The sequence below is a fragment of the Homarus americanus genome, unplaced genomic scaffold, assembly GCF_018991925.1.
Source record: "Homarus americanus isolate GMGI-L3 unplaced genomic scaffold, GMGI_Hamer_2.0 scaffold54443, whole genome shotgun sequence".
Taxonomy (NCBI): Eukaryota; Metazoa; Arthropoda; class Malacostraca; order Decapoda; family Nephropidae; genus Homarus; species Homarus americanus.
The window spans coordinates 5,086,328-5,099,890 of record NW_024750852.1 but is presented as its reverse complement, the minus strand read 5'-3'; the positions used below and the strand labels follow the sequence as shown (position 1 = coordinate 5,099,890).

The 13,563-nt window shown below is 33.8% G+C and overlaps 1 protein-coding gene across 10 annotated transcripts in view; it reads left to right on the top strand.

Moving 5' to 3' along the window:
• LOC121854378 (kinase D-interacting substrate of 220 kDa B-like) overlaps positions 1-13,563 on the top strand; it is a 160,618-nt gene that overhangs the window by 103,512 nt on the left and 43,543 nt on the right. For 8 of the 10 annotated variants that reach the window (XM_042349013.1, XM_042349012.1, XM_042349011.1 and 5 more), the window contains 12 exons: positions 441-589; positions 765-1,029; positions 1,239-1,461; positions 2,238-2,417; positions 4,766-4,816; positions 6,842-6,973; positions 7,401-7,502; positions 9,204-9,251; positions 11,410-11,577; positions 11,942-12,024; positions 12,855-13,016; positions 13,393-13,561. In XM_042349013.1, coding sequence (XP_042204947.1) covers positions 441-589; positions 765-1,029; positions 1,239-1,461; positions 2,238-2,417; positions 4,766-4,816; positions 6,842-6,973; positions 7,401-7,502; positions 9,204-9,251; positions 11,410-11,577; positions 11,942-12,024; positions 12,855-13,016; positions 13,393-13,561 — 1,732 coding nt within the window. The remainder of the gene's footprint in view (positions 1-440; positions 590-764; positions 1,030-1,238; positions 1,462-2,237; positions 2,418-4,765; positions 4,817-6,841; positions 6,974-7,400; positions 7,503-9,203; positions 9,252-11,409; positions 11,578-11,941; positions 12,025-12,854; positions 13,017-13,392; positions 13,562-13,563) is intronic. The other 2 variants (XM_042349015.1, XM_042349014.1) reach the window with 2 other exon arrangements.

Here is a 13,563-nt window from a genome sequence, read left to right as displayed (position 1 = left end):
AGTACTGTACTTGAATTATGTACTTTACTGAAATCTCTTTCAATTGCAAAGCAGTTTTTGCAATTAAGAACTTGCATAAACTTTATAGTCCCTACAATAATTCATTGTTACAAGATACTTGAGATACAGTAGTATATTTTGTTTATTTGCAATATATTTTATGTGTACAGTGGTGTTTGCATAAATAAATACAGCTCTGTGTTTGTTTGTGGGAGATGCGTAGTTTAGACTTGAAAACTTGCTCCAGTACAGTAGCCGGAAAAAATCCGGGATGTGCAATTTTTTTCAGGGAAGAGAAAATTCGTCTGTATACCTGGAAATCTTTCATTCCCAGAAGAGCTCTGCACCAATTATTCCAGCTAACAGAGATATCACTGTATAAGACTGCCAATACTGTATAGCTATTATGTGCACTTCATTACAATTTGTTTATTATGCAGGTTCATCTTCGCTGAAGGTGCTAAACCCAGCAGTACAGCGGCAGGAGAGAATTCAGTGGTTCAGATGTTGGGATCCCTCTTTGATATGGTTGAGAGAGAATATGGATTGTTTGCTACGAGGTTTTATAGAGCCTTCCGACCTAAAGCACGTGAGTATTGTAAGGTCGTATTAGTTAATATGATTTCATGTCTTTATTGTTGGAATTATCCCAATATTGTTTATAATTTTAGCAGTGAAAAGACTTTTGCTTTCCCATCTACATTTATGAGTGGGTCGAGTCAATAGAAACAGAAACCTCACTTGATTTATCTCCTTTATCACAGAGGGTTTATCGGCTCCATGGAAGTACCGACGTTTGTGTGGTGTTCCATACATCTTTATCTTCTTTGTCACTCTCATTTGTTTGCTGACGGTTGGAGTTATTGCTGGACTCTTTGGTTTTCATCCTGAAACTCCTGTTGAAGCGGAAGAGAGACAACAATTGAATGGCGCAGAGTCCATTGGGAATTTCCATGAAGAAGAAGATGATGATGACGATGATGATGATGTCAGTGGTGAATCCAGTGAAGAAAGCGAATATATTGATCTGTAAGTGTCTATAAACAAGACCTTTAATGTTCACATAATTTATTATTATATATTTCTTAAGGAAGCCTCCAGGACTTTTTATTATTTTTCACATGTTCTACTTTATTTTTATTTTTTTTATTTAATTCCCTCTTTTATTTATTTATTTTTTTTTACAGTCTCTTAGGGTAAATGATAAAGCAATTTTTCCTCCACTCACTCCTTTCCAGGCGGCCGTACCATGGAGCGTTAATGAATCCATTACTCATTACTCTGGGTGTGCTGGCGGCTGTAGTGGTGGTGGCCAACCTTCACACTCTAGCCCGTATGGTTGGCTCTCTCATCTTCTCTCACCGCCGACACCTTCTCCGTGCTGTGTCCAAACTTGACACCATCAAGGCAGAGGGCTACTTGCAGACTCTCAAGAATGAGGTTAATCTCATGGTGGAAATGGTAAGTAGAAAGATAAGAAGCAAACAATCGATAGTATTAAAAATTTACTGGCAACTAGTAGATTTATCTTAGTTTTCACTGTTATCATTTATGTTAAAACTTAACAAGTAAACATCTTCTGTAAACAGATTTCATTAATGTCATTCAGGTATCCTGTATATTCTGTGCTATACTTGTACTGTATATTCTTAGTATCATATTGATCAAAAACAGATTACTTTAATATTGAATCCATAATCTCAACTAGATAAAAGATTTCCAATATGACAAAAGGTGATTGGCCGGCTATGTACCCTCACTTTTAATTAAGTCATGGGCAATCAGACTGTACAGCATGATTTCAGTATAAAGATGAACACCAAGAATGCACTTAGTGCATTTCTTTTCACTCATACATATATTTGCCTAAGTCATTAATGCAGGTGCCACAGTTCACAATGATAAGGCCCATAACATTGACTATAAAACAGTTTTACTTTTTCACTTTAAACCATGTATCCATAAAACCAAATCCACACACACACTAACCTAATTCTAAGTTTGAAGATGCCAGCTATATAGTAGAATGGTTAGTAGAAATAAATTGTCATTGCATAGCTAAGCAATTATCCAGGTTGAAAAGATATGAAGTATTGTTGTTTTTAACCAATTGTCCTTGATCTTCAGTGGATTACTGACTTTAGCATAAACTTTTTTATTTCTCCTTTACCCTTTCACCTAATCCTTGTAAGTTTCATTTATTTTAACTGTACTGTACTGCATTTGTGATACACTAGGTGAAGTGCCTGGATGCATTTACGGCCCAGCAGACACGTCTTGTGGTCGTTGTGGATGGCCTTGATAGCTGCGAACAGGAGAAGGTGCTGTCGGTCCTTGATGCCGTCCACACACTCTTTACAGACTCCTCTGCACCATTCATAATTCTCCTCGCCATTGATCCACATATCATCACTAAAGTGAGTTACTGCAGTCAGGTGGTTATATTTGTTCCTTTTCAGTCAATCTTGTGTCACCTTATATACTAAGGATCATTATATCTTCAGACACAATACTGGACCTCAAGTCACATAGATATTACCCATAAATATGAAAGTTATAATCTTTGTTATAATTTTTCATCCATGGGTGGTTGTTACCAGTAATGTCATTATTAATTTACCAATACATGTCATTATTTATTTTCATAGCCATAAGCCAATGTAAATCTCCTCTGGCTTTTTGAGGGATTTTCCTATGTGTAGTGCTGATCAAGTCTCTTTGTTTCATCATCAATCATGTCCATTATCATCAGGGGTGTCAGTTCATTGTATCATTGTGTTCAGTCATATCCACATTCATCATATACAGTACGTAATTTCACCAGTTAAATGTGTGTTTATAAATAATATCATCATCAGACATGTCTGTGTTCATCATAACATCATATTATCTTGATACAGTTCTTGTATGTGGTCATTCTGATCATTGAGTATATTCTGTATATACAGTGTAGTATGATTAACATGGATAAGTTTAATGTCATTTAAACTATAGTACGTATTATATTAGTAAAACAGATGTTCAACAGTCATATACCCTGTACACTGTAGTTATTTTATTTTATTTCCTAGAAATAGGATGTACTGTACCAATTTTTGTGCTTTCACACTTTATATATATTTATGCACATTAGCTTAGTAATATTTAACCACATATATTGGGACAAACCATTTCCTTAACAGTATCAATGGTAGTACTTAAACTGTGAAAGTCAGCATTGATAAGCAAACCAATCTGCACTAGTGTGTATCACCCTACCTGCTGTATTATCTCTTCTTCACTCCCATGTGTGGGATGGATCAAGGGAAAAAATCTCAAAACAGGAGGAAATTAAAAGGAGTGAAGTACAAAAAAGGTATAGAAAGCAACTGCAGAGGGCTGCAACTGTATGAGTGTATGACTAAAAATATTTATTTGCTCTATACAGCAAGGAAAAGGGTTATCTGCAGGATTTCTTTTCTTGATAAACAGTTAATAGATGCTAAAGAAAAGGCTGCAAATGTTATAACACAGTAACCGAACAGTTGGACAATAAATTATTTATATCTCTCACACAACAGGGATGGAAGATGAGGCACACTAATCTAATATCAGTTTCAGATTGATGTATTTGTTTGATTATTGTTAGAAGATTCGTTGAAACTGCTCAATAGTTATTGAATAATGTACCATGTTTGAATTCAGTAATAATTTTTTTACCTATTGTAGTTTTAAGAAAAATCAGTAGAATATGTTAAGTTAGATAACTTACCCATTACAGGTACAGTGCAGTACTTACTTTTCTAGATAAGAGGTGATGCATCTCATTCACTCTTAATATTTATAATGTTTCCAGAATACCATAAAGATAGTTAATTGCTAGCCTTGTGAATGACCCTGTGTAAGTAAAGTTCTCATTTTACATAATTATAGAGTACCCAGTACCTGTATACATTATCCACTCAATAATTGTTAAACTTAGCGTTGCTAAAATGACAGTGTCAATTGTTTAGATCACCATATTTAATATCAGCATACTTAGCAAAACTGTGTGAAATTCATTTGTACACCATAATAAATAATTTTTTCTGCCATTTCTGAAGTTTTGTGTGTGTAACATTTTTGAAGAATCATATTCTTGAAATAATTTTCAAGTTAATACCTGTGCTGTGTTGTAAATAACATTATATGTTATAATTGTTAGTTGATTCTCAGCACTCCCTTCCCTTTTGAATAAATGAACATTCCTCAGTTCACCACAGTAATATAAAAACAGAGAGATCAGTGTTATTTTAGTGACCGTTGATTGTGGATGGTTCATAACGTGGGTGATTGCCTCCTCTCAGCTCACCACTAAACTTTGCCCAGTACCTTAAGAATCAATAAGGAATTAGTTCTCTTTCTGATTCTGAGTGCTGTACATGTGCTCACAAACATATAGCAGTATATAAGCATAGCTTCTTTGAATATATTAACCACCATCTTTATAGGCAAGTAAGCTTCACAGAATGTATTAATGTTGAACTTTACATTTCATTAGTTAATTTGATGGTAAAGATGTGAATCTTAGCATATCAATTTAAAAGAAATAAGCATTGATATACAGTATAGGGCAAGTGTTATGCACGACACACCCTGCTCTGGATACAGGAAATGGCTCACAAGGTAGAGAGAAAGATAAATATTCCAACTCTCTTCCATCTCTGATAGTCTAAGAGTACAGAATAAGACTAATTTCCCCACAAGCCCTAATACAAGGCTTATTTATCACTATTGCTGCCTGTAGGCCGTGGTAGCCTCGAGACAGCAGAAGGTACAGAGGGATCACAGACCCATGGTATATATAATGTCACTGGCGGACCTTACCCTTGTTGTCTAGACACATAGTGGTGGGGACCTCCGCCTCTGCCAGGAATGTCCGTATATATGTCGTAGAAATTTGGCCTGTAGTTCAGTTCCTCCTCATAAATTTATTAGGAAAATTTTGCGCTTGAATGACAACTGCTCGTTATTACATTGGTAGACTGTAGGTGGTATTAAAGAGGCTAAATTTACACAGGAGACATGATTAATTTTCAGAACACTGCAATTAGTAATATCAGTTAGCCATATACTGTACCAGGCACAGTACTCAAGGAGCTAAATACAGTATGAGTGAATCCCAGCCATACCTGTGGATCCGTAATCATATAGTACTTTTTTATTCCACAAAATAATGGAAAGGACCTGGAAATGTTCTCATTCTATGCATCCATCTATATTGTGAATGCAAATTCTCAAGAACAGATTAACCTAATTTCAATCTGAGACATGGTTCTGTTTTAATTTGGCCATTCAGATAATTTTGATGATCCGTATTCCCTCTTTTTATTTTAGAGAATTATGGCCTAGTTTGTGTCCCTTTGTGGGTTCCTATCTTGAGGGGAACCTAGATCTCCTGGGTTTGGTATAATATTGTTTAAAAACTAGAGAGATTATACCTGTGTTATAATATTCTATGGTATACTGCAGTATTCTACAATGCAGGTATACTAAAAAAAAATTGCATATTGCTGTTGGATATCTTTCAAATGGAGTTTTAAAGATGAAAATATCTTATCTTGGACAATACAGTTTTAATGATAGTCAAATTTACATGATTATTTAACAGGAATTTCTTCTTGATAATCTAAAGATAAGTTCTAAGTTATGGTTTAACTGATCATTTGATCTATTCAAGTTAGAATTTAGCCTCTAGAATACCAGGTTAAAACATTGGCGTGCACGACATGGCTTTAGTGAATATAACTGCATTGAAGCATTGCCATCCCTTTGGGGATGTTGTTCATTCTTTCAACCACATCCTAGCCAACCACTGAACTGTATAAGCTTTTGATGTTTCTACTATACAGTACTGCAGTTTATAAATAAGTCTTGTTTTTTTATGACCCAAGTTGTTTATAGAATTGTATAAGTGTTAATTTACACCAGTATACAGCAACTGTGGTTAGCTAGGTCCAGCACATTTAAGGGGTGTCAGTAATTAAAACCATAGGCAAATGCATGTCTTCCCTGGCTTCATTGAAAGTTTCCTTATATTGGATGGTGAAATTTTCCTAAATAGAAGTTCATAGCACTTTATCCCTTTGTCTGCATCACATTACCTGCACACTGACAGTGAATCCATCTCAGCCTTGTAGTTGCTGTTCTTTTCAGTCCTTGTTTGTTAGCTAATAATGAACCATTAATGATCAGAGTTATTAATTAAAAAAATATATATATATATTTACAGTCATCCATATAGCACTACTATTTATTGTCTCACCAACATTAAATACTGATTTTGGTTAAAGTTAAAAGCTAATGCCACCAGAGTAAGTGTATGTTCCTAATTAAGAAGATAGAATAACCTCAAATTATAAAAACTAACTCCTGCATACACTAAAAAAGCTGTGAGCAAGTGAGTATGGAGGCCATCACAGCACTTCACTGGCACATCTCTGTACTCTTAAGTCATGTGAGTGGACTGCCATACATCAAGGTTAATAAGGACATCCATTCTTTTTTCTCTACCAGAAGGCATTAAAATTAAGTTATACTGCATTAGATCATAATTAGTACTTTGTTCAACTTTTGATAAGTGTTAAATTATTTAACTATGAATATTTTAGCACTCTACTTTGACAAAATTGATGGATGACTATGGCCTTGGTAATGGAGCTCACCATATTAGTGATCAATATTGTGCACTTTGGCATAGAAACTAAGTGACTTGGTTGCATTTACTGAGCATTAGTGTCTTATTATTGAAGAAGGGTTGTGGCCTCCATTAATGTCCAGTTGAGACATGGTTGAAAATAAACTTCTCAATTTCCCTTACCAGGCTATAGAGCTGCATGTCCACCGGGTGTTCAGTGAGTCATCCATTAGTGGTCATGATTACCTCCGGAATATTGTCCACCTGCCCTTCTACCTTCAAAATTCAGGACTACGTAAAGTGAAGCAAGCACAACAGGTATGTTAGTTTTTGTGTGTGTATGTGCGTGTGTGTGTGTGTGTACATGAGTGCATGCTTGCATTTGTGTGTGTGCGTGCATGTGTGTGTGTGTGTGTGTGTGAAAGTGAGAGACAGAGAGATTATTTATCTTTACATTGTGATGTGTGAAAATTTATAAAGAACATAATGTAATTGTTTATTACCAATTGTTTATTATATTCCAGTGTTGCTGCTATACCGGTCAATAACTGTTCCATGCATTAGGATGCTATCATCCTATTTTTACACTGAACGTTACAAACTAAGAAGAAATAAATTTCAGTAATTCTTTATAGTACAGTACTGTATATATACCCCAAAAATATATTGTACCTGTACAATATTTAGATTACATTACAGTTTACAGTTTTTCTTAAATTAAAATTTTTATTTCTTCATATCACAGGCGGCAGAGAGAATGAGAGGTCGTTCACAAAACACATGGTTGGAAGTGGAAACAGATTCTGTTAGCATTGCTACAACATCAGCCATGGGCGGTATCAGTCATGTAAGTTATATTGGCTTCCTTTTCCCATAAGTTAGAAATTTCATAGAGTTAGCAATTGGCTTATATAGGGAGGTGTGTGTAATTGTGGTTGGTATGATTGTTTGTAGTTCAGGTCTATTGAATTTGTTGCTGTTTCTGTATACAGTACTGTAAGTTGTAGAATAGGGGACTGAATGTTGGTGATTAAGGGTAAGTATTTTTTGTCTGTCTTATACTACTTTATATATTTATTTTATCAGATGAAAGCTTTATTAAGTGCATGTTTGAGAATGGTACTATGGTATAAAAATTAAAGGTTGTGAATACGTTTAGGTATTTTAGATAATTATGATTTTGAACAAGAATGGTACTAATTACAGGTTAAGAATACAGTAATACTTTGAGAGTTTTGAGATGAAACAATACCCATTTCAGCTCTTTTGTATATACTGTAATTTGAATTGTAAGATTTTAGGATGAAGGTGAAAAAATAAGTGAAAATGATAGTAGAGGAGGAAATGGAGTCCAGTAATCTCTGAAGGTTAGTGTGAGAGTTACGGTAAGAATATTTACAAGACAACTAGTGTAAGTGGGCTGCAGTGTGAATAAAACCTTAAGAAAAGTTACAAAGAAAATATTCTTTCTTAGCAGTGCTTTAATGATTAAGTGAGGCCAACTGATGTGCTACCAAATGGTAAGTTTATTAATGCTCATTCAGTTATTATACATAATGTTGTTACCAGTTGATGAAAACTTTAGTACAGTACTGTTATAATGTGGGTACTGCATTTATGTTCTAATAAGTACTGTATAGGATATAGTGTACCTATAGTGTATCTAAGAAAAATAACAAAATAAAGTAAGTTACCTGTTGACTTTCTTTGATTTGATTCGCATACAATAATTTACTTAGTATTTGTTGGTATTAATCCTTGTGGATGGCACTATGGCTGAAGAGTGAACACTTTACTCTTTGTTGTAAGCTATCTACTAAAAGCAAAATAATAGCCATTCGTATTATTAATCTTCGTAGAATATAAGTGCTTGTGATGAACTTGTTTGTTTTCTTGTTTTTACTAAGTAGAGTAGTTACTGTTAATGTGATTCCTGCTTGGTTTATATTGTTATGTAAGTCTTGCTATATCTATCAGTTCATTACTGATGCTCTTTGTCAGTATTACAGGTATTACTGTATAATGCTGCTGCATCTACTTTGTCCTGCAATGCCTCACAGACTTAGTTGACACTTTTAAGACTTTATGGAGAAGTAATTCAAGTTGATGATACACAGATGATGAAGATTTGGTACTGTACCTATATTGGTACAAGAATTGCTGACAAATTCTTCTTAATTGACACTCAAAGGATGACTGACAATAATTGATGAACACATCGTAACTTCAGTTGCACAGTTACAATTAGACGTGTAACATGGAGTTGTAGACTTAATGATAATAATTTTAGATTTAATACCTGTACTTATTATTTGAACCAAAAACAATTAGTTACAGTAATTTTAATGACCAAGTGACCTATAGCTGGTGGAAGAACACATTCCTGATCATTTTAGGCCCACCCTTACCTGTATACAGTATGCTGCTTTGAGGATTTGTGTATCTTGACCACTTGTTTTGTGTTAATTTTTCTCTGATTTATTCATGTTTTTGTGACTTGTGTATTGTGTCCCCTTATGAATTTGTTTAAAACCCTTGATCCCTTCAGATACCATTAAATCGGTGTTTATCAACTGAAAGCGGATGCAATTTCACTGTAAGTATCCCCATTACCCCTCCATGTTGGTGTGTGTACCTCACCTCTGTGCCGTCCAGGGAAGGTCTCTTTTTTGTGTCTCACCCATGTGGACCTCTTTGTCAATTTCCCATTTATTGTTATGTCTTTGTTTGTATGTTTAGTTTTCTTCTATGTCTATCCTTTATATTTTAACCATTTGTATTGTTTTGGTAGTATGCACTGCAAGTACGGTATTTTTATTTCTCAATTGCTTGTAGCACTGTTGTTCAATGAACTCATATATATTCCAGTAGCTACATACCCTAATGATATTCTGTTTTTGTTCTTCATATTACTGTATAGTAAGTGTGCCTATGATGTTGTGAGATGTTTGAGTACATTGGCCAGTGCTGATATGCTGGTTTCCATATGTGTTACTTAACCTTTAGGTCTATCTTTGACAGCTCCTGCTAATGTTTGCCAAACTTATGTTGTATTTATTTTTTGCTTGGAAAGTTCTTTTGGACACCTATGTCTCATAAAGGCCAATAGATTATTGCAAAAAATTTCAGTATCATGTAAAGTGATACACAAATATTTTGTTGACTCCAGTATTAAAATGTACTGAACACAGGGGTATTTTTAGTATTCCATTATTAAATATCAAAGCTCAGGGATCAGTATTGATATAAAAAAAAGACAAAATAGATTGGAGAGTAAGTTAAATGTGGGTGGTGATGACCTTAGACTTATGTTCTACTGCATGTTTTCAAAGATGGACCTTTCACTGTGTAGCTCTTGTTTGTCTCTTCTGTGCCTCTTGATCTGTCCTCATATACAGTATACAGTATTTATATATATATATATATATATATATATATATATATATATATATATATATATATATATATATATATATATATATATATATATATATATATATATATATATATATATATATATATATATATATATATATATTTTTTTTTTTTTTTTTATATAAAGCTTTCTGTTTGTGTGTTAAGAATATAAGTTTCATATTAGAGGTTTATTTTCTCATAATTTCTTAATTATGAGAGGAATTTTTTGGCCAGATCAAGAATATTTTACACTTCTTACAGTCAGTAGACGTTTGTCACCATTTTAACACTATCATCAAAGTTTTCTATGCTCTCTTTGCCTTCCTGTTTCTCAGATATCTTGTTGGTATCACTTAACTTTCTTCTAAATCCTCTAATATGATGAAGCTTTATTATACAGTACAGTAGCTCCCTTTCTTCCCAAGTTTGTGTATCAGATGTGTTAACTGGGCAAGTAATAGAGGAAGCATCCTATGGCTGGGTGTCGTTGTCTTGTAGTAAAATAAGCAGTACTGTTCAAAGATTGTGGTGTCCTGAATGTTTTAACAGCTGTATAACCAATTGATGCTACTGCTTTTTGTGCCTGTATTGTCTTGCTGAGTTGGTGTAAATATTGATTAGTATTTACAATTTATTTATTCAAGCTTCATTACTCATACTTCCTTTGATGTTCACTTTTATTAATATTTTTTGTTCTTCTGTGTAAAGCATATATGTACTGTACTTTATTCTTATTCTTTTATACATACTGTATTAAAGATTTTCTTAGAACTCTACATGCTTACTTTTACATAAACAGTGCAGTACTGAAGAAACTATAGAGATATCTGCCTTCATCTATTTACTCTATACATTACAGTATTTATTTCTGCTCCTTTAAACTAAAACTTCACATCTTTTGCTTTGCTCCGTCATACATTAACATTTTATTATTATTCACTATGGATCACTACACAGTTTTGTTTAATTCCAACATTTCTACTTTAGAAAGCTTATACAGTAACATAGACAACACTAGCTGGGTCAGGTCTTAGTAATATTCACCTCCTGGGTATGATTATTATGCAACTACAGTACTTTGCTTGTTGTCATTGCCTGCGTGAATGGTTAGTTGATAGTAGATTACACTACCAATAATGACACTCAACAAATAATTGCTCTTTGCTAACATTTCAAACTAAGTCTTCCACTATAATTAGCATAATGCTAGTACCTGTAGTATAATTCAATTTTGGATATAAATACCGTACAGTATACCGTATGTATATTTCTTTCCCAAGACTGCAGCCTTTCATATTACAAACAGTTAGGTTTAGTTAATTTTGCTCTCTTGACAGATTCCTGCAAACCGTCGAATGTCTTCTGAAAGTGGTCTGAGTTCATCTCAGAACCTGAGACGCAACAACAGCAAAAGCAGCCGTAGGACTCTCAAGCCCTCTGATTCCATCGCCTCCAGCATAGGATCTAATTTGAACCGTGTCGGAGGAGCACAAGACCTCACCAAGGTAGATAACCATTGGTAATTTATTACTTTAAAAAACAACTACTGTGCTCATATTTTTCTCATGGATTGCTGTAAGGGAAGGGAAATCCCAATAATCATGTGGTCTTCCTCAATAGATTAGAGTAAGAAAAAGTGAGGAGAGAAGAAATCTATGGAACAAAATTTCATTAAATTTTATATACCATACTGTATTTTTTTTTTTAACAGAACTGCTAATGAAAGAAAAATCATAGCTATTTAAACATTTATTATTTCATATATCATATATAGGTATAGGTTAGGTATACTGTAATAGTTTGTCATTAAAAAAAAATCTTGGGATGAGCAGTATTATAATAAAGTGCCTGATACACTCTCTCTTTCAGGTTTTATTGACAGATGACTATTTTAGTGACATCAATCCTCGCTCAATGAGAAGATTAATGAATGTTGTATATATCACTGGAAGGTAAGCACATATACTGTATAGCACTTCAGTTTTACTACTTTCATTGTTTTATGCAGTGTATTGTCTCTCTATAGAACTAGCTCCCACATTATTACAATGTCTGTTTAAGGGAATCTTCTTTAGTTCACCATACATCTATGTTGTAGAATCTTTATTTTATCCCTAAACAGATCCATACTGGAATATTTTATTTTTGTTGTGAATGATTAGCTTTGTGAGATTTGTACACATTTATTATATTTTTTGTCTCTTCCCTATACGTACTATACATGCTTTTACTTATCCACACATACATTTGCACTTTTATGTATATCATGTACAGTACCAGAATAATTCATATGAGTAAGTGCAAGTAAATGATTACTGTAAACCTTGGGGGAAGTACAACTCAGTCCTGTCAATTATGTTCATAATCTTGGAGTGTACGTTGACTTGAAACAGAATTTTAAAGAGCATTTAAATTCAGAAGTTAAGAGTTGCAACTTTCAGTAACAGTACACAGTTTTTGGATAGACAGTGTCTTATGAAACTACTACATTAACTTATTTTGTGTCTGGTTGACTATTGTAACTCTTTAAGGGTCTGCCTACCTAATTAACTACTGAAGAAAGTTCAAACAGTGATGCCTTTGGCTGTGTGTAGGATGAGGTTATGGATGTGTAAGGAGAGAACCTGAAATTAAAGAAAGGCATCAATTAGTGTCTGCTTCAAGATGTATAAAGTTTTGTTTTCTTACTTATGTGTACCCTGTATTATTTAAATTATTATTGTATGTAATGAGTACATGTACCGTATTTCTCTTACAACTTTTGCTCTGTTTCCTCCAACAGATTATTAAAAGCATTCCACATAGACTTCAATTGGTACCATTTAGCGTCGTGGATCAACATCACAGAACAGTGGCCTTACCGTGCTTCCTGGCTTATCCTCTACTATGAAGCCAATGAAGATACATTGGAAGATAAAACCTCTTTGAAAGATCTCTTTGAAAAGTATGCACAGTTATTATGAAGTTTTTTAGTCCTCTTGTATCTTCAGCTGTATTCTGAACTTAAAAGGATTGATCATAAACATAAAATCCCCACAAAGACCTGTGAGGGCTCCCCAGGTTAATGATGTTGCCCCACATTTAGTAACTGTTTAGCTAAAATAGATCAGTTATTATTCCATTTATCATTACATAGAATATTTCAAGAAATTGATAAGAGGAACCTTCTTTGTTCTTTGAAGAGTGAATTATTTTTCTTTAATATACGTACAGTATACAGTAAATGCTTTGTTTTCATATTTACTGTAAAGTTTCTATCCTTTCAGTGGAATCAGGTCAGTGTTTGCTAATTATATTTGTCTTTTTTTTTTCTCTAACAGAATCAAGAGTCAGGTGCCAGTATCAAAAGACATAGAGCCTCTATTAGAAATGGACAAAGAAGAGAAGAAGTTTGAAATTTTCTTATCAATGCACAAAAGCTCTTTACACATCTCAGACCTCAAAGTGTTCCTTCCCTTCACCATAAACCTGGACCCCTTCATTAGAAAGGT